The following is a 22,001-nucleotide window of genomic DNA, read 5'->3' as shown; positions in this document are numbered from 1 at the left end:
TGACCAAACTGCATTCCTTCTACAGTGTAGCTGCACTCTAAGTACAATAGACGAGGCCAGTGCAGCCAGGAAGACGTGTTTCAGTTGTGAGATGGCACCTTTCTTTCATGTGGTGATGATACCAGTTTCCTGTTGACTCTCTCATCCTCTTTTGATGCTGCACATAGCAGGGTTCCTCAAACTTTTAAATCCGAGGGCCAGTTGACAGTCCCTGACTATTAAGGGGGCAGACTATAGTTTGAAAAAACATGAATAAATTCCTATCCACTCTGCACATATCTTATTTGTAGTGCAAAAAAAAAACAACACCCCACAAAAGAACAATACAATATTTAAAATGCAAAACAATTTTAACCAACACAAACTTATCAGTATTTCAATGGGAAGTGTGGGCCTGCTTTTGGCTAATGAGATTGTCAAGTTTATTTGGATTGTTGTTGTTCTGTGCTTTCAAGTTGTTTAAGACTTAGGGCAACCTTAAGTCTAAAGTTTAGGGCAGTTTAGGGTAAATGTCCTTGGAAGGACGCATACGGCCAGAGGGCCTTAGTTGCAGGGGGCTGCTGTATAGTTTTTATAAAGGTCAGACGTCCAGGCGTAACCTACTGATGGAAGGAACTGACTTTCAAGGTGGAAGAAATTTATTTATTTACTTAGTTGTTTGTTTTATTTTTATCCTCCTTATATAAAGAATCAAGGTGGTTAACAATAAATATAACACAATGAAAATGAAAACAATGTAAATGCGAGGGGTATTTTTAAAGTAAGGTCCGTTTTGTTGTAGACACTAGTACTTTGCGCGCATACCTCAATGAGCGCGTGCATCGTGTACCGGCCTGCCTCGGGAACAACTGTGCTCAGTTTCCGCTCTGTAGCTAACCTGTACGGTTCTGTTCTGTGCTTTAAAAATGTTTAAGACTATCAACTCACCCTACGCATGTGAGGTTCGCTCAGTGATACGGTTTTTGTCAGCAAGGAACCTGCCTGCTGCAGAAATTCATCGACAGATTTGTGAAGTGTACGGTGATACTGTTATGAGTGAAAGCAAAGTGCGTAAGTGCGTACGACAATTCAAAGATGGCCATGACAACGTCCATGATGAGGACCACTCTGGTCACCCTTCTTTGATTACAGACGATTTGGTTATTGTAGCAGGCGGCAAGTTTTTATGAAGAGGGTATTTTAAAATTGGTTCAGAGGTATGATAAGTGTTTGAACAAACTTGGCAACTAGGTCGAAAAATAGAGTGAAGTATGTACTTTCTGAAAATAATTTTACTTTTTTGAAACAAACTTTTGTTGTGTACTTATGTACCAACGGACCTTACTTAAAAAATACCCCTCGTACATTATAAACATTAATAACCATTGCACTATTAAGCATTAACGTATTTTAAAAGCATTTTAACTCCCCACCTCAGAATCCCAGAACAGAGAAGGTAATGTTTAGTCTTGACCCTTGATGGCCTCCAAGGCCGGCTTTGTGGCCCACTCACTACTCACCCATCACAGGCCAAAAAACTGTAATTATCTCTCTTGGAAACTTCCATGAGTCGTGATTCATCCTTTAAGTGGGTTACAGCTTCTCACATCTTAAAATAAAAAAGATCAGTTTTTCAAAGTCTAAACTGGACTTGTAACCATTTTCAGTATGAATCCCCCCCCCCATTTTTTGACAATTATGAGGTCCACGGAAAATCCCACGGCCCAGAAATTGTCCCCATTTATTTATTTATTTACTTACGAGGGGGTGTTCATTAAAGATTTCCCTTTACCCACTTCTATTTATTACAGGATGCTGAAACTGTACATGTGTAATGATATAAGTCTATAGGTTACGTGCCAGTTTACAACTCATAACCAATAACAGTCTTAATTTTACAGGTGCTGAAGTGGTGTGAGGTTTGATAATGGACCCAGTTGAACACAGAGCAGTCATCATTGTGCTGGTATGGCTGTACCAGGAGCTCCAACTTTATTTGCTTTGTATTATATGTTTACTTGCAGTCCAAGGTTCCTGGGATTTTGCAGAAAGGTGACTTCCTCTGGTTGCAGTCATAGGGCAAGTCACCTGTTCATCATCGTTAAGTTTTGGTACCGCCCCTTGTTCTGGGCAATTGGGAAGGGAAGGGAGCCATTTTTAGTTAGTCTCAGTAAGGTAGAGCTAATGTAGAGGACGTGTACAAGCTTCTCCTGTACAAAAGCTTCAACCCTTAAGACTTTCCGGGGAGAACAGTCTTAAGAGCATCCAAAGACCTCCAAAGATTTCCAGGGAAACAGCTCTAAAGCCTTGGGGAATTTTGGAGGGTAAACAGTTTGGAAAAGAACTCCAGCTGGAGAATCTACTGGCCTTTACTGGTAGGTCCACTCGGTGCTCGAGACACAGATCGACCTGGTAGCAGAGCCCACATCAGTAAGGATTAGATTACAGTCAGCCTGGGAGAAGTTAAAAAGGGATTTTCCTTAAAGTAAAGGAACAGTTATTGAAGACAATTGTCTGTCCTTCGTGGACAAGATTAGGAAGCCACCAGTTGCATAAAATCCTGGAAGCATTTGTTTAACATTACTGAAGACGAGAAAAGTTTCTGTTTGATTGTTCATTAATAAAGGTCTTTGTTATACTTCGCGAGCCATCTAAAGACCATTTGTGGTGGAAGATCCCTGAGAGCTTCTCCTCGGGGGCCCCTGGCTTCCCACTGGGCTCAAGTTGCACGTCCTAACTTAAAGACAATTCTTTACAGGCCCAGCGTGCGACAGAACAATCATGTTCCTTTACTTGAAAGGCTGCACACTAAAGGAGACGTTTGATGAGATGAAAGAGGTTTATGGTGATGATTCCCCATCATATGAAGTAGTCAAGGACTGGCATTGTCGATTCAGATGCGACCGGACTTCGGTACAAACAGCTCCAATTCCAGGGCAACACCATTCTGCTATTGACGAACACACCATCCAGCAAGTGGAGGTCACCATTTTGGAAAATTGCCACACAACCATTTGTAACCTCGCCCAAAATGTCAAGATTAGTGTGGGGTCCATGGGAAAAAAAACCATCCAAACCGTCTTGACATGCATAAGTTATTCGTCATTGGGTCCCCCGGCTGCTCACACCTTTCCAGAAGCAGAAATGAGTCAAATGCTCTCAGGCTCTATTGACAATGTGCCATGAAAACAAGGAGGACTTTTTCAACAGACTGATCACACAGGATGAAAGCTTGTTCCATCACTATGATCCTGAGACTAAAGTCCAGTTGATGCAGTGGAAGCATCATGATTCACCACCTCCAAAGAAGGCATGTGTCCAACTCTTGGCTGGCAAGGTCATGCTCACAATATTTTGGGACTAGCACGAAGTAGCATTGATGGATTTCCTAGCAAAGATGCCATAATCACTGGGGCATACTATGCTTCACTGCTGCAAAAATTGCGGGAGGCCATCAAAACCAAGACACGTGGCATGTTCTCCAAAGGTGTCTGCCTTCTTCAAGACAATGCACCAGTTCACAAATCACATGTTGCTCAAATGGAAGCATGCTCCTGTGGCTTAGAAATTCTACCACATCCCTCTTGATATGACCTCGCACCATCGGACTTCCACCTCTTTCCAACAAGGAAGTTATTTTTGAAGGGCAAGCATTTTTCAGATGTATTGTCGAAGGCTTTCATGGCCGGAATCACTCAGTTCTTGTGGGTTTTTTCGGGCTATATGGCCATGTTCTAGAGGCATTTCTCCTGACGTTTCGCCTGCATCTATGGCAAGCATCCTCAGAGGTCTGCTGGAGCTGGGAAAAAGGGGTTTATATATCTGTGGAATGACCAGGGTGAGACAAAAGGCTTTTGTGAGTTGGGCTAGGTGTGAATCTTTTCAACTGACCACCTTGATTAGCATACAATGGGCTGACAGTGCCTGGAGCAAACTCTTCTTGAAAGGTGATTAGATGTCCCTGCCTGTTTTTCTCTCTGCTGTTTTAATTTTAGAATTTTTTAATACTGGTAGCCAGATTTTGTTCATTTTCGTGGTTTCTTCCTTTCTGTTGAAATTGTCCACATGTTTGTGGATTTCAATGGCTTCTCTGTGTAGTCTGACATGGTGGTTGTGAGAGTGGTCCAGCATTTTTGTGTACTCAAATAAAATGCTGTGTCCAGGTTGGTTCATCAGGTGCTCTGCTATGGCTGATTTCTCTGGTTGGAGTAGTCTGCAGTGCCTTTCATGTTCCTGGATTCTTGTTTGGGCGCTGCGTTTGGTGGTCCCTATGTAGACTTGTCCACAGCTGCATGGTATACGGTAGACTCCTGCAGAGGTGAGAGGATCCCTCTTGTCCTTTGCTGAGCGTAGCATTTGTTGGATTTTCCTGGTGGGTTTGTAGATTGTTTGTATGTTGTGTTTCCTCATCAGCTTCCCTATGCGATCAGTGGTTCCCTTGATGTATGGCAGGAACACTTTTCCTCTGGGTGGATCTTCATCTTTACTCTTGTGGCTTGTTCTTGGTCTTGCAGCTCTTCTGATGTCTGAGGTGGAGTATCCATTGGCCTGGAGAGCCCAGTTGAGGTGGTTCAGTTCATCTTGGAGGAGGTGGGGTTCACAGATTCTTTTTGCACGGTCTGCCAAGGCTTTGATGGTGCTTCTTTTTTGACTTGGGTGATGGTTGGAGTTTTTATGGAGATATCTATCTGTGTGTGTGGGTTTTCTGTAAACGGTGTGACCCAATTGTTGATCTGGTTTGCGGATGACTAGGACATCTAGAAAAGGCAGTCTTCCTTCCTTTTCTTTTTCCATAGTGAACTGGATGTTAGGGTTGATGCTGTTAAGATGTTCCAGGAACCTGTTGAGTTCTTCATCTCCATGGCTCCAAATGGTGAAAGTGTCATCCACATATCTGAACCATATAGTGGGCTTTTTGGTTGCTGTTTCAAGAGCTTGTTTTTCAAATTGTTCCATGTAGAAGTTAGCTATGACTGGGCTGAGAGGGCTCCCTATAGCTACTCCATCTTTCTGTTCGTAGAATTCATTGTCCCACTGAAAATAGCTGGTGGTGAGGCAATGGTGAAATAGCGCCGTGATGTCTTCTGGGAACCTCTGGTTGATGAGTGCCATGGTGTCTGCAACTGGGACCATGGTAAATAGAGACACCACATCGAAGCTGATCAGTTTGTCATTTGGATTTAGCTTGAGATTGCTGATTTTTTCAATGAAGTGGGCTGAGTCCTTGATGTAGTGTGTTGTGAGCCCAATGTGGCTTTGTAACTGTGCAGCAAGAAATTTGGCTAAGTCATATGTGGGGGACCCAATGGCACTCACAATTGGTCTGAGTGGGGTGGAGTCCTTATGGATTTTGGGGAGTCCATAAAGCCTGGGTGGAAGGGCTTCCGATTTACATAGCTGCTGTCGTATGTCGAAGTTGATTGAGGAGTTTTTAATTAGTTTTTTCAGATGATGACTTCTGATTTCCAAAGTCACAACATGGCTTTTGGAGCAGCCTGTCAACTTCTACAAGCAAGGTGTTTACAGTTGCTTAAAAAGATGGGAGAAGTGCCCCTAGGTGGCAACTATGTAGACAAGGACGAATAATTGTACCAAGTTTCATTGCACTCAGTCCACAGGAAGTGGGTCAGGGGAAATCTTTAATGAACGCCCGTCGTACTTACTGTATTTGTATCCCGCCTTTCTCTACCCCGAAGGGGACTCAAGGCGGCTTTATGTATGACAACGATTCAGTGCTTTTGAACAACAAATAGTTTAAAATTAAAATTAAATGTGCATTAAAAACATAACAAATTTACAATCACTATTAAGAATCACGCCATCCATGGTTGTAATCCTGGGCTGCTCCAAAAGTCATTGCGCATAATTCCATAGCTATTATTGCACAATTTTTTATTTATTTATTTATTTATTTACTATGCTTCTATACCCGAGGGCGACTCATGGCGGTTTACAAAACGGCACAATTCTATGCCCACAACAGTACAAAAATAATTTAAACATTAAAAACATTTAACACGGGTAAAAATTCATGACAATTAACATCAATAACACAATAAAAACCAATTATAGATTAATCTCCAAAGGCTTGACCCCGAGTCTGGTTTTCACTTTCCTTCTAAATGCCAGGTGGGAGGGAGCTGCTCTAATATCACTGGGGAAGGAGTTCCACAGCCAAGCGGCCACCACTGAGAAGGCCCTGTCTTGTTTCTACCAGTCGCGTTTGTGAAGGAGGAGGACCAAGAGCAGGGCCTCCCAGACGATCTTAATCTCCTAAACTTCCTGATACCCGCCCCCTTGGAACAAAGGCTAAAATATGCCTGTAGGCTTATCTGCTGTGGTTCTGGTAAATTAACTTTTCTCTGAAACATTACATAGGGTTATGTTTCATGTCTTTTTAATTTTTTTTGTGAGAAGAGACAGTTTTTTTTAAAAAAAACCCTCTCTTAGGGGAAAATATCTTTTACTGCTGAATTGTGATTCTCCTATCTCAGCAAACACCAAACATTCCAATTAAAATGTGAACTGAAGTTGCATTTTTGAAAGAGGTCTGTAATTTTGGGTTGGTTTGTATCTGACACTATCAATGACTAAAACAACCTCAATGATTTAAAAGAGGAGAATTGATTGGACTAATTTTTTTACCCACAAGACTTAATTTACAAGGTAGAAAAGATTATTTGTAAGAATTTTGTAGTGACTGATATGAAAGATATGAAAGAAAAGAAGAAGATTGGAAGTCACATTTTTATTTTTATTTTTCATGTTTTTATGGGTTTTTCTCTCTTATTTTTTGGTCTCTCTCTCTCTTTTTGTTTCTATCTTAAATATTTCCTACTTTACTATGATAAAATGTTCCCCCACTTTCACTGTATCTATATGTTTTAAGTTGATAAGCAATAAAAAATACTTTAAAAATGACTAAAATAACTTCTACAGTGTGTGTGTGTGTGTGTGTATGTGCTGGTTCGACTCTAAAAAAAGATGTAACCCTAACACAAAATCTATTTTCTTCAACTATTGGCAATGGTGGCATGTTGTGATTTTGGGTGCAGATATAAGAACAAGTCATGATTGACAATAAGCAATAATGTATTGTTGAAGGCTTTCATGGCCGGAATCACTGGGTTGTAGATCTTTTCAGGCTATATGGCTACCAGTATTAAAAAAAAACTCTAAAATTACAACAGCAAAACAACAGAAAGGAAACAATCAAGGACATCTAATCACCTCTTAACAAAATCACCAAATGCTAATCAAGGTGGTCAGTTGAAACATTCACACCTAGCTCCAACAGACAAGAGTTCTTTGTCATTCCACAGATATATAAACCCATTTTCCTAGTTCCAACAGACCTCACAACCTCTGAGGATGGTTGCCATAGATGCAGGTGAAACGTCAGGAGAGAATGCCTCTAGGACATGGCCATATAGCCCAAAAAAGCCTACAACAACCCAATAAGCAACAAGTTCATAAGCAACTGTGGCATGTATCAAACCATGGTTTCTTTTCAAGGATAAGCACAAATAAAAGGAAAAGTCAGAATTCAATAAACCACAACTTGGCGAATTTCTATTATGTACACACTCAACCTTTGTCTTAAGTCATATCCATATTGTCCAAACTTGGGAGTGTTTTAAGTATGCTTTTTCCAAATTGTATCTCCACCCAGATGAAGTTTATTTATTTATTGTGTCAGAAGCAAATTGAGGGTACATTTATAATGTATTTAAAAACAGAAACAAAGTTAAAAACATGGTATTATACTAATTGTCCTTTGACCATAAGCTGGCCACTTGGAGTGCCTTTGGTGCCGCTGTAAGAAGGTCCTCCATTGATCCTTAATCAGAACAATTATCCTAATTTTTAGCTCCACTCTGACTTTTTGTTTCTTTTCTTTGCAGGTCAGACGGGGAAAATTCAAGAACTGTCAGGTCAGTTGCATTTTAAAAATATTTTTATTCTGCCTTTCCACTTTCCCCTTAATTCTTGAAATAAGATTGTCTTTCTCCCCATCCTGCTCCTCCGCCCCAAGCCCTATGCGGGTTGTTAAGTGTGGTCTTCCCTGCATATTTTTCTGAGTTCTTTTTCCTCCACGAAAAGAGTGAGAGGTTCCCTGGATGTGGCTTGGGTTGAATGCAGGGCATGATAAGAACTGGTGTGGTGCCACTGCCCATTGCAACAGGGATGGGGATGTTGTTCTTTAGGTCAGAGAAGGAACCAAGTATTGGAGGGACGTGGGAATGCTTGAGAATAAATGCTTTGCTTTATAAACGCCTACAGGTTTCATCTACTAAGGTATGGGTACTGTACCTTTTGAGCAAGGTTAATAGGAAAAGCAACAGTATACCCAATACTAGTTCAATACTCCATCAACTATGTGCTGTATATTGGGACATTAAACAAGTACCTAAATAAGTAACTGCCATAAACCTTGAATCTAAAGTAGACATGATGTAACTGTGGAGGGAGGGAGGGAAGGGGGTAAAAATTACTGCAAGCAGATAAGGCTAATGGGAAATTTAGGACAAAAGGACATCTCTGTACCAGTGCCTTCGATGGGAGGAAACATTCTTAGTGACTACTGTACAGCAAAGAAAAGGGTGAAGTGATACAACCCTTCATTCCTGCTTCCTATTTGAGGTTTGGTAAGATTTATTTATATTTTTAACCAGCTTCCACCTTTGCTACTCAATTCATGATATCACCCTCCCCAGCTCATTGTTTCCCTTCGTTATTCATAAGAGGTAGATTTGATACTGAAATATTGAGCGTGTCCCAAGTAAACTTTTGGGCAGCATGGCAAGCTGAATCCACATCTCACTGGTCCAACTGTGACACTCTTAAGCCAAGGCCTGGCAAAGTGCAATCCTGGGACTGGAAGGCCCCCCCCCCCCCAATTTTTTTTCAGCTCTCCACCCTTGCAGACTCACTAGGGAAGTAATGCTACCCCTCTATTCTGTTTTGGTTAGACCACATCTGAAATATTGTGTCCAGTTCTAGGCACCACAATTCAAGAGAGATATTGACAAGCTGGAATGTGTCCAGAGGAGAGCGACTAAAATGATAAAAGGTCTGGAGAACAAGCCCTATGAGGAGCGGCTTAACGAGCTGGGCATGTTTAGCCTGAAGAAGAGAAGGCTGAGAGGGGATATGATAGCCATGTATAAATATGTGAGAGGAAGCCACAGGAAGGAGGGAGCAAGCTTGTTTTCTGCTTCCCTGGAGACTAGGACGTGGAACAATGGCTTCAAACTACAAGAGAGGAGATTCCATCTGAACATGAGGAAGAACTTCCTGACTGTGAGAGCCATTCAGCAGTGGAACTCTCTGCCCCGGAGTGTGGTGGAGGCTCCTTCTTTGGAAGCTTTTAAACAGAGGCTGGATGGGCATCTGTCAGGGGTGATTTGAATGCAATATTCCTGCTTCTTGGCAGGGGCTTGGACTGGATGGCCCATGAGGTCTCTTCCAACTCTTTGATTCTATGATTCTATGAAAATATTCTTTGTTGAGCCAAAATAATATATAAGTCTTCCTACTTATAGAATTGACTCTAGGAGAAACTATCTTTTGTATGGTTGGCTAAATCTGCATGTACTGTTTTACACAAAGAACTCCAGTTTTTCAAAACAAGAAGTGGAGTAGCCAGCTTCACTTGGAAAACTGAATCTGTTTATCACATTGCATTAGGCCTAGGATCCCTAGCTGGGTACGCCTTTGCTAGGAGATTACCACTGTAGCAAAAAGAACAGATAGACTATATTTTTTCTTTGTAGCGTCTGTGAATGCACACATATGGAGTATCTGCGCCTGCGCAGGCTCCAACGGAAAACTTCCCAAGTTGAAACTTTTAAGTTTTGGCGGTAACCCCGCCTAACCGCCCAGCAGGGCATAATAGGCTCCACAGTTCCTGTTTTTCCACTGCACGGCCCGCTCAGAATCTTCCCTGACGATGTCCACAACTTGCTTCAAGCATTACACTCAGTGCTCGAGAAAGCTACCAGACTCGGATAAGCACTCCAAGTGTTTGCGGGGTCTTGGAGAGGCTCACAAAAGGAAGCAAATCACACTTGTCTATAGGCATTCCTCGTTGTATTTTTTACCTTTTGTTGTTTGCATTTCCAACAACATGGAATTCTTTTGTATTAAGTAACTAGCTTGGGGACCCGGCGCTGCCCGGGTTATTAGAGAAAGGAATTGTATATCAAGGTTGGTGTTTATCAGTTATTTATACGGCTCGCAGTGGTCTCAGGAAGTTAGTGAAGGTACTGCGAGTCCCATCATCTGTGGTCCATCGTCTTCCAAACTGCACCAGGATGGAGAGAGGGTCATGGGGGATCTGTGTGCTAAGTTTGGTCTTGATCAGTCATTGGATGAGGGTCACAGCAGTCTCAGAAAGTGAGTTAAGGTACTGCAAGTCCCATCATCCATAGTCTCCCTCAAACATCACCAGAATGTTGACTTGGCCATGGGGGCTCTCTGTGCCAAGTTTGGTCTTTATTGGTATTTGGATGAATGTCACTGTGGTTTCAGGAAGTGAGTGAAGGTACTGCAAGTCCCATCATCCATTGTCCGTACTCCTCCAAACAGCACCAGGATGTAGTCTCTCATGGGGGCTCTGTGTGCCAAGTTTGGTCTTGATTGGTCATTAGATGAGGGTTGCAGCAGTCTTGGGAAGTGTGTGGAGGTACTTGAAATCCCATCATCCATAGTCTGTTCTCCCCCAAACCTCACCAGAATGTTGAGTTGGCCATGGGGGTTCTGTGTGCCAAGTTTGGTCTTCATCAGTCATTGGATGAGGGTCTCAGTAGTTTCACTAAGTGAGTGAAGGAACTGCAAGCCCCATCGTCCATGGTGCATCATCCTCCAAACCGCACCAGGATGTAGAGTGCATCATGGAGACCCGGTGTGCCAAGTTTGGTCCTTACCGGAAATTGGATGATGGTTGCAGTGGTCTCAGGAATTGAGCGAAGATACTGCAAGTCCCATAATCCATGCTCGATCCACAGTCAAACCACACCATGGCGTAAAGTGGGTCATGAGAGGTCTATGTGCCAAATTTGGTGTTGTTCAGTCATTGTTGAGGGTCGCAGCAGTCTCGGAAAGCGAGTAGAGGTACTTCAAGTCCCATCATCCATGGTATGCCCTACTTCAAACCGCAGTAGGATGTAGAGTGGGTCATGGGGGCTCTGTGTGCCAGGTTTGGTTTTGTTTGGACATTAGATGAGGCTTGCAGCAGTCTTGGGAAGAGAGTGGAGGTACTTGAAGTCCTATCATCCATGGTCTGTCCTCCTCGAAAGTACACCAGGATGTAGAGTGGGTCATGGGGACTCTGTGTGCCAAGTTTGGTCTTGATCAGTCATTGGCAAGGGTCTCAGTGGTCTCAGGAAGTGAGTGAAGTGACTGCAAGTCCCATCATCCATTGTCAAATTCTTCCAAACCGCACCAGGATGTAGAGTAGGTTATGCGGGCTCTCTGTGTAAATTGTGGTCCTTATCCATCATTGTTGGCAGTTATAATGGTTTTAGGAAGGGAGTGCAGGTATTGCAAGTCCCATCATCCATGGTGCATCCTCCTCCAAGCCGCACCAGGATGTAGAATGGGTAATGGAGACTCAGTGTGCCAAGTTTGGTCTTTATTGCTAATTGGATGAGGGTTGCAGTGGTCTCAAGAATTGAGCAAAGGTACTGCAAGTCCCATAATCCATGGTCCATCCCCCACCAAACCACACCAGGCGTAAAGTGGGTCATGAGAGGTCTGTGTGCCAAGTTTGGTCCTGATCAGTCATTGGAAGAGGTTAACAGCGGTCTCAGAATGTGAGTGATGGTACTGCAAGTCCCATCATCCATGGTTCATCCTCCTCCAAACTGCAGTAGGATGTCGAGTGAGTCATGGGGCCTTTGTGTGCCAAGTCTGGTCTGTATTGGTAATTGTCTGACTCAGCCCCCCCCCCCCCCGCCTTTTCCTTTCCTCTCTTTTGTCATCTCGGAATCTTGGAATTGAGGCTGGCCAATCAGAGACCATATGCAAATTTCCTTCTCATGTCCCCGTTTCTGTCATGAACTCTTTTCTCCACCAGGGGCTCCTATTGAAGCTGGCCAATCAGAGACCATATGCAAATAGCACCACTGCAGCAGCCAATCAAAACGCTGGCACATACTCCTCCCGCCACACTTTTGTCCTCCGCATACAAGTTTTGACTTTTATTATATACATAGATATTATCCCTATGCTTTCAGATTAATGTCTATATTTTCCCAGCTGACCTGTTTTGCATCAGCTATCCCTTACAAAGATAATACTCCCTTGGGGAGGAGAGCGGGAAGGTTTACAGTCGGAGCTGTGCTCCATTGTGACAATTCTGCTTGTCAATTGTATGTGTCCCTCCTAATATTCAACTACCAGCATGGAAACCAAAGGATCTTTCGGTACACAAAACACCAAGCAATAGTGAAACAACTTCAATAGCTTCCAGTCTGGGAATTCAAAATGCTTGTCATGACCCAAACCTTTGATGGCTTGTGTTCAAACCTCTTTGAAAGACCATATCTCTATATATGAGCCGGCCCAGTTTAATATCTTGGGGTGTGGGTGTTTTTATTATTATTATTATTATTATTTGGTTCCACTTGTGTATCTGTGGCTGGTCTGAGATGATGGAAATCCCTCCCATGAAGGCTAAGTTTGCACCTTCTCTGTTGTCTTTTGCCAGCAGGCGGAAACCTTTATATTTTGACAGGGACTCAACTTTTAATTGGTTGTTGAGTACAACAAGCATTTTAATCAGGTGTATGTTTATGTCTAAAATGTAAAGATTCTCTACATTATAATCATATTTAAACAGATTGACAACCTATTTTACATTAATGTTTACTAGTAAAGTACAACCCATATATATATATACACACACACAAACACACACACACACACACACACACACACACACACACACACACACATATATATATATATATATATATATATAGTAGATATCTCTATTTTATTTCACCGGGAGTGTCTTTTTTTATAAAAAAAATAGCAGGAGGAAATGGAAATAATGTAAATGGTGGCCAAAAGGAAGGGAATGTTGTCTCTATGAATGATGTAAGGCAATTGCTCAGTTATCTATGGCAGGCACCCTCTATACAAGAAAACTATTTCTGGGGAATCAAGTACTAAGAGATAGGATCAGCAATATCTTCACAGAAGAGAAAGTGAGAAAGAGAGCGTAAATGACTTGCAAATGTGTACACATAAGAGCGGTAATTATTGTCCTAATTAGTGACAAAAATATTCTTATTTCATACTTAAGAGAGCTGAGGTTTTTCATTTAAAGCAGAGATAGGGAAGGTACAATGAGAATTGCCTGAGAAGGTATTTGGATTATTGGACTTTGTTGTCAGATTTTAGAAGGTGTGCTTTGTGTGTACATGTGTTTCATTTTTCAACATTGAAGTAGGATGAGAGGTTTGAAGATGAGGTTATTTATTTATTTATTTATTTATTGTGTCAGAAGCAAATTGAGGGTACATTTATAATGTATTTAAAAACAGAAACAAAGTTAAAAACATGGCATTATACTAATTGTCCTTTGACCATAAACTGGCCACTTGGGAGTGCCTTTGGTGTCGCTGTAAGAAGGTCCTCCATTGTGCATGTGGCAGGGCTCAGACCACAATATAGTAAGTGGTCTGTTATTTGCTCTTCTTCACACTAGCATGTCATGGACTCTACTTTGTAGCCCCATTTCTTAAGGTTGGCTTCACCTTGTGGTCCCAAAGTGCAGTCTGTTCAGCACCTTCCAAGTCGCCCAGTCTTCTGTGTGCCTGGGAGGGAGTCTCTCATCTGGTTTCAGTCATGGTTTGAGGTTCTGGGGTTTAGCCTGCCACTTTTAGACTCTTGCTTGCTGAGGTGTTCCTGTGAGTATCTCTATAGATCTTAGAAAACTATTTCTTGATTTCAGGCATTGGCTTGCTGGCTGATATCCAAACAAAGGTGATGTAAGTAGTTATGACTGATGAGGCGAGGGATAAAGACTAATGGTGCTTTTTTCAATTATTGGGAATTTCCCTGGCAATCTCCCCAAATTTTCAATTTCAGAATCTTGATTAAATTAATAGATAAGAGTCTGCAGTTAAGAAATCTTACCAATTTTCTTTATGTTTAGGGAAGGCAGCAATGTATTAACTTTTCCTTGGGTTAGAGTAGACCCTAACTAAACTCAATGGATTAGTTGAATAAGTCAATTACATTTATTGGATTTACATAACTTGAATCAGCAGTTATATAAATCAAATGAATGTAATGGGCATATTTTTTGTTGGGAATACCAATGGCATTCTGTCTTCAATATGATAATTTTAAGGAATTTCAGGCAAAGGCAAGGATTCTGTATTGAATCATTGTCTCATTGGGAAGGAAGGCTTCATCAGATTTTCTAATGTTGAGAGAGTCTAGCAACCTATAGGTATAAAGAGCTTTACTAGTATCTTGAAAGTGCTTATCTACTCTAATCTTAGTTAATCATAATTACTGAGAATAATTGGTATTGTAGTCTTGAGTTGCGGGAGGGAGGCAGAATTCTCTCTCAGAACATTAATTGAGACCCCCTGGTTCTTTGGGGTGGAGGAGAGTGTGAAATGTGCCATGATGTAAAAGCGGCGTGATGTGCTGTAGATACAGCTGTGTCTCTTCGATCATCCAGCAGTGGTGCATAAAGAGCATTTAAGCAACTCGGTCCTTTCTCTTCCCAGTTCTCCAGAACTAGTGTTTTTTCCTTTGCCAGCTCATCTGGAGCGATGGCATGGCAGCATCTCTCTCTACCACCTGCTCAAAGTTTACATTCCTTCCAGATGAAGGCTTTTGCATGTGACAGGTGCGCTGAGTCAGTGCACTTCACACCCGCAGTCCATATGTGGAGTCCCTGTGCTGATCACGGCTTCTTGAAATCACTCGCACATTGGCAGTGGGGAGCAGCCTTTTCCTCTTTCTTCCATGCCATCTAAAAATGCATCAGTGGGACCTTCACTTCTCTCTGCTCTTCCCACCACCACAGCTGGGCTAAGATGCTTTGGCATCTGGGGAAGGAAATCCAATTGGCACCCAACACCAGCACTTCATTTCTATGTAATGGCATGGGCCATTGTCTACTGGGAAGGTCTTGTATTGAAGTTCCCCTGAAATGAATACTAATGACTCTTGTGTAGTGGGTGATCTTGTTTCTGAGAGGCAGCCTTCCAGAAATCCCTTTGGATATTTCAGGCAAGAGCTCCCATCAGCACCAGTATGATGTGCAGTGAGCAAGAGAGAAGGGATCTGTTGGTCAGTACAAAGAGGGAGGATGCAGCAGGGTTTGCGTCTGAGTATTTTCCAGTATGTGGTACTCTATGGATCATTTATGTTTTGCTCTGTTCTCACCTTCCAATTGGCCACATGATGGAACTGCCTCTCCTGTCATCAATTCATTGTTTGGGATTTTGGCCTGCATCAATAGGAGCATAGTGTCTATATCTATGGAAGTCATGCTACCCCTCTATTCCACTTTGGTTAGACCACACCTGGAATATTGTGTCCAATTCTGGGCACCACAATTCAAGAGAGATATTGACAAGATGGAATGTGTCCAGAGGAGGGCGACTAAAATGATCAAGGGTCTGGAGAACAAGCCCTATGAGGAGCGGCTTAAGGAGCTGGGCATGTTTAGCCTGAAGAAGATAAGGCTGAGAGGAGATATGATAGCCATGTATAAATATGTGAGAGGAAGCCACATGGAGGAGGGAGCAAGCTTGTTTTCTGCTTCCTTGGAGACGAGGACGCGGAACAATGGCTTCAAACTACAAGAGAGGAGATTCCATCTGAACATGAGGAAAAACTTCCTGACTGTGAGAGCCGTTCAGCATGTTTAGCCTGAAGAAGAGAAGGATGAGAGGAGACATGATAGCCATGTAAAAATATGTGAGAGGAAGCCACAGGGAGGAGGGAGCAAGCTTGTTTACTGCTTCCATGGAGATTAGGACGCGAAACAATGGATTCAAACTATAAGAAAGGGGATTCCATCTGAACATGAGGAAGAACTTCCTGACTGTGAGAGCCGTTCAGCAGTGGAACTCTCTGCCCCGGAGTGTGGTGGAGGCTCCTTCTTTGGAAGCTTTTAAACAGAGGCTGGATGGCCATCTGTCAGGGGTGATTTGAATGCAATGTTCCTGCTTCTTGGCAGGGGGTTGGACTGGATGGCCCATGAGGTCTCTTCCAACTCTTTGATTCTATGATTCTATAAGCCAATGTTGATGTCAGCAGCCTTCTGACCTAACAGTAATCTTTTCAGGACTGTGTGCATTTCTAGGGCTTGAAACTGTGGATCTGAGAATTGGGAAGTTCAGATTGTAATTCTCACTTAAGGCTTGCAATATATATATATATATATATATATATATATATATTCTGAGATTAATCCAAAAAGAAAGGCTGCCTGTCCCCAGGGTGCACAGGAGCTTCCAGGAAGTATAACAGGCTTTACCTTTGGGATTTAAACTTACTTTGTTCCACTTTATGCAAAATTGGAGGATATTCTGGAGTTTGTTGGAATTTATTTGAATATCCTTTGGCTTCAATGCAATCCTGCTTGGATATTGGTGGCATTACCCTGAAGCAGTACACAGATTTAGGGGGTCCTGCTGGAGCAGAGACCAGCAAAGACCCAAAAGGAGGGTTCACTAAACCTGGCAAGACAATAAGCACCAACAAAAGTTTCCCTACTTCCCAGTAAATCCCACCAGGATGAAGCAAGGCCACCGAAGTTTATTTTCTATTCCAGCTGCAAAGGATGATGACTGCAGTAATCTGCAAAGGAGCTGGCATAATTCCTGTGCAGGGAACCATACAATATATACAGTTTTTCCCATTCAAATTTCCCATGCCCACCCCCTGAGCCGGCTTCGCTGTGATTGGCTGTGACATCAGCAAGCCGGGAGGAGCAGCTAGGGGCCAATGCGACTTGTCCAATGAGAGCCCGAGCGCCGCTTTGGCCGCTCAACCAATGATGTGAAAGAAGGCGCAGCAACAGTAAAAACAAAGGAAAATTGGCTTGATGATAGGATTACGAATGACCCACCCCGGATCCAAGTGACAAGCGATAGAAGCAATTGCTGTAAGCCCTCAAACCCAACCTAACTTATCGATACAGAGGTTTGAAATAACCTTCCTGTCTAGCCCCTCAGAGCCAGCCCATTGCTTAAAAGTAAAGCAATACTGTTTCTCTGATGGGATCTTGTAGATCCATTCTTCTGGGAAGGGGGAACGTCATTGTCAGAGGAACAGCGACATCCCCTTCTCCTCACAGAGAGGAAATGTCATTTGTGAAAAGTAATTAACATGTCCATGGGTCCCTGATACTCAGGTGACCTAGTCAAAAAGACCCAAGGAAAGGGACAATTTTCTATAGTCCATGCTTGAGAGTTTCTGAAAAGTCAATTGATTAAGGATGAAGACCCAGGGAGTTTTGCAATACCTGGGTCCCAAGTTGCTGGTCATGGTTCACAAAGAAGTCACCTTGCTCAATATTTTATACAGACATGCATATAATAACTGGGGATATGGGGCATATACAGAGTTCATAAGGAAAAAGAGGAGCATGCAGGATTGGGGAAAATTGATCCTGGTCATCTGGAGTCCATATGGGAAGGCATGGTTATAAAATATTATTTACTTGGACTGCCTCATGATATGTTATGGATAATGGTTCTGCCAGGGAATTCAGCAATGAGCAAAAGGAAAAAAACATAAGCAAAGTCACACAATGTGGTTCATGGCTAAGCAGGATTTGAACTTAGGCCTCAGTGTCCAAACCCAGTAATCTATGGTTGGATAACTACATATTTTTAAAAACTTGTTGACATTCTGATTCCCTGTTCTGTAGGGTGCAGCTGAAATAATACGACAGCGAACTAAATGTATGCTCGATTATCAGTTCTTCCCCTACCTTTCCTATCATGCTTCAGGGCTTGCTGTTTGTCTATTTTTAGTTTCAAAAGTGCTACAGTAATGTTCATGCATTTATTTATTTTTCTTTTGTCACATTTGTAATTACAAAAAGAAAGTCCCTCACATTAATTTTTTTCAGAGGCCTGCTCAGGAAAACATATGCAGGCTCTGTAGAGAAAGGGAAAGGTTTTTGGGTGTAAGGTTAGCTAATAATCAACATTGGCCTGAGCTGTGAACTTGTAAAATCTGTGCATCTGCCACACACACACACACACATATTTTGGATGTAGCACAGAAATAGTATTGTCATTCCTCTAAATTACTGTGCCTGCCTTCAACCACAATAAAAGAGGTCTGGCTTGAAAGAGGCATTGCTTCTCATGCTGCCTGCTGATATTTTGTTGCTTCTTAACTAACAGGTTTGTACATTTGGGTGATTGGAGGAAGAAAATGATCATCATGGTTTTATGTAAATATGTTCGTGTTTTCAAAGCAGTTTACAAAAAGGCATAAAACTATTAAAGTGAAACTATAAAATGCAAAAGGTGACAAAATTAATAAAGCAGCAAAATTGTTCCTATAAAGTATAAGAAAATGTTAGTATTATGAAAGCCCTACTTTCCGTGCTGCACCCCTGCCTCCCACTAAAGTGACTATTTGTAATATATAGCAAGTTCAAAGGACAAACATTAGCTCAGGGTCTCCAGTTGATTTTTGCAAATGTGTGACTGATTTTAGTAATGGAAAAGGTGTTTTGGACTTGCACGTAAAGGATTCAGACTTACCAATATTAAACTAAGGCCTTATTTGACATTAATTATCTTGAACTACTTTTAAGTGGAGGGCTCTTGGCACTAACAATCAAAGAATAGCATGGAGTTAGAACAACTTTACTTTCTTGTGTGTATTACTTTGGAGAAAGGGAGAAAAACCCCAGAAAAGCAGTGGAGGAATCCAGGATGGTTATGAGTTCACAACCTTTTTTTCAGGAAATTCTGTGAATTGGGCAGTGGGATTGCATAGTGAAAGACTCATCCGAAGGCTCTCTGAATTGAATTCCTTACAGCAAAGGACTAGGGAAAGGTTGGAGGTATTGAATCCCTCTCCTTAATTGACTATGGTCATGTCTATATGGGTTTTGTTTTTTTTGTCGTGTCAGGAGCGACCTGAGAAACTGCAAGTCGCTTCTGGTGTGAGAGAATTGGCCGTCTGCAAGGACATTGCCCAGGGGATGCCCGGATGATTTGTTTTATCATCCTTGTGGGAGGCTTCTCTCATGTCCCTGCATGACGAACTGGATCTGACAGAGGGAGCTCATCCACCTCTCCCGGATTCGAACCTGCGACCTGTCGGTCTTCAGTCCTGCCGGCACAGGGTGTAACCCACTGCACCACCGGGGGCTCCATATGGGCTAAATAAAGTCAACTCAGCATACAATTGCTGCAGGATGTCCATATGATGCCCTGCTTTCAGCTATTAATCCTGCACAAGTGGGATTTGAATTTTCTCCAGAGCATCCAAGAAGTGTGGACAGCTGGCTTGGGCTGAATCTTGCCCAGTCCAGTGTCCAGACATCAAACAGACCCACTGCCATGTTGCTTCCTAGAAGTAGTTCCCCAGCAGAGCCTTGGTGGCAATGTCACTTCTGCTGGTCACATGGCTGGGAGCCCTTTTGCGACCTCATTAGAAGCAAGGTTTTGGTGGCTCCAATGCAGTGCCATCCAAGTCAGCCATCTAGACCCCAAAAGGACTCTGAGGACACTCTTACCTAGTATCATAGAGACCATAAGGGCCATCTAGTAGATGCAGCCAATGTTGGAGTCCAACAACCTTGTGAAGTCCACCAACTTCATATCAGTCTATAAAAATGAAATAAGAAACTGTTAGCATGAGTTGTGGTGGGAGAGGTTTTCCTTCACATCTCTCTTTTTCTAAAACCTTGATTGCTGTGTGATTGCAAAGTGTTTATCTCTCGACATTGTTCCCCAGAGCTATATCCATTTGCAGATGCTTTCTCACAGTGTTGCAGTGTTCCTATGTCCCAGTGTGATGACATGAGAGCATGATTGGACTGACACATTACTTCATCTCATCAGGGGGAAAGGGTTCAGGTGTTGTGACAGAGCATTGTGAGGAATCCACAGCGTGACAGAACCATATTTCTTAGGATGCCCCTGGAGGGAAGGGTATTTTCACCACAGAAGCTGTTGTAGAAAATCATATGAAAATGTGGCACCATCCACATTCCATCCTGTGATCTACCAGAGTTTCATGCCTTTCTCCCTAGACATTCAGGAAATATATATTTTCCTATCTGTGGTTTGGACAGAAACCACATGCTATCTTCTTTTATCATCATCCCTGTCAGAACCAGAGCTGGCATCCGTCATCATGCCACTGAGAGTTAAAACTCCTGCCTTCTGTCTCTTGTGTTATGGTGGTATTAGAAACAAAACATCCTGTTGTTTTCCCCCAGTGTGGTGTGAGGCATCTACATGTTGCAGAAGTCAGTGCAAGTAGAATGGGAGCACAGTCCTCTTACTTCACACAGACTTTGCAGGAAGCACCACAAATTCCTGCCTTCTAAAGCACAATGACCAGATTGCCAATATCCGCTGGATAGTGGAGAAAGGCAGGGAGTTTCAGAAAAACATCTATTTCTGCTTCATTGACTATTCTAAAGCCTTTGACTGTGTGGATCATAATAAATTGTGGCAAGTTCTTGGTGGGATGGGCATCCCAAGCCACCTTGTCTCTCTCCTGAGGAATCTGTACAAGGACCAAGTCGCAACAGTCAGAACTGACCACGGAACAACAGACTGGTTCAAGATTGGGAAAGGCGTACGGCAAGGCTGCATACTCTCACCCAACCTTTTTAACTTGTATGCAGAACACATCATGCGATGTGCGGGGCTGGATGAATGCAAAGCTGGGGTGAAAATTGCTGGAAGAAACATTAACAACCTCAGATATGCAGATGACACCACTCTGATGGCCAAAAGCGAGGAGGAGCTGAGGAGCCTTCTAATCAAGGTGAAAGAAGAAAGCACAAAAGCTGGGTTGCAGCTAAATATAAAAAAAACCAGGATTATGGCAACAAGAATGATTGACAATTGGGAAATAGAGGGAGAAAACGTAGAGGCCGTGACAGACTTTGTATTTCTAGGTGCAAAGATGACTGCAGATGCAGACTGTGGCCAGGAAATCAGAAGACGCTTACTTCTTGGGAGGAGAGCAATGTCCAATCTCGATAAAATAGTAAAGAGTAGAGACATCACACTGGCAACAAAGATCCACATAGTCAAAGCCATGGTATTCCCTGTAGTAACCTACGGATGTGAGAGCTGGACCTTAGGGAAGGCTGAGCGAAGGAAGATAGATGCTTTTGAACTGTGGTGTTGGAGGAAAGTTCTGAGAGTGCCTTGGACCACGAGAAGATCCAACCATCCATACTTCAGGAAATAAAGCCCGGCTGCTCATTGGAGGGAAGGATACTAGAGACAAAGTTGAAGTACTTTGGCCACATCATGAGGAGACAGCAAAGCCTAGAGAAGACAATTATGCTGGGGAAAGTGGAAGGCAAAAGGAAGAGGGGCTGACCAAGGGCAAGATGGATGGATGGCATCCTTGAAGTGACTGGACTGACCTTGAAGGAGCTGGGGGTGGTGACGGCCGACAGGGAGCTCTGGCGTGGGCTGGTCCATGAGGTCACGAAGAGTCGGAGACGACTGAATGAATGAACAACAACAAAGCACAATGGTGGCTGATGGAGGTGGCAGATCCGCATCCATCTGAGCACAGGACAGGACTTCAGTCTCCTCTTAGGGAGAATTGATACATTTTGACACCATTTTAACTGCCATGGCTCAATACCATGATATCCTAGTTGTCATTCTACAAGGCCTTCTCTACTCAAGAGTGTTGGTGCCTCACCAAACTACAACTTCTAGAAGTATAGATGAATCCCCAGATAATTTGTCACCTGGAAAGGAAGAAGTCAATGCTGCTCTTAGACAATAAATGGATCAGAGCTTGAAAGTCAG

At 42.7% G+C, this 22,001-nt stretch overlaps 1 protein-coding gene across 1 annotated transcript in view; it reads left to right on the top strand.

Annotated features, from left to right (window-relative positions):
- IQSEC2 (IQ motif and Sec7 domain ArfGEF 2) overlaps positions 1-22,001 on the top strand; it is a 331,690-nt gene that overhangs the window by 57,162 nt on the left and 252,527 nt on the right. Inside the window, 1 exon segment of the mRNA XM_060763237.2 lies at positions 7,884-7,913. Coding sequence (XP_060619220.2) covers positions 7,884-7,913 — 30 coding nt within the window.

The sequence above is a fragment of the Anolis sagrei genome, chromosome 2 (assembly GCF_037176765.1).
Source record: "Anolis sagrei isolate rAnoSag1 chromosome 2, rAnoSag1.mat, whole genome shotgun sequence".
NCBI classification, from domain to species: Eukaryota; Metazoa; Chordata; class Lepidosauria; order Squamata; family Dactyloidae; genus Anolis; species Anolis sagrei.
The sequence above is the reverse complement of the archived record's forward strand: the minus strand, read 5'-3'. Positions and strand labels throughout refer to the sequence as shown.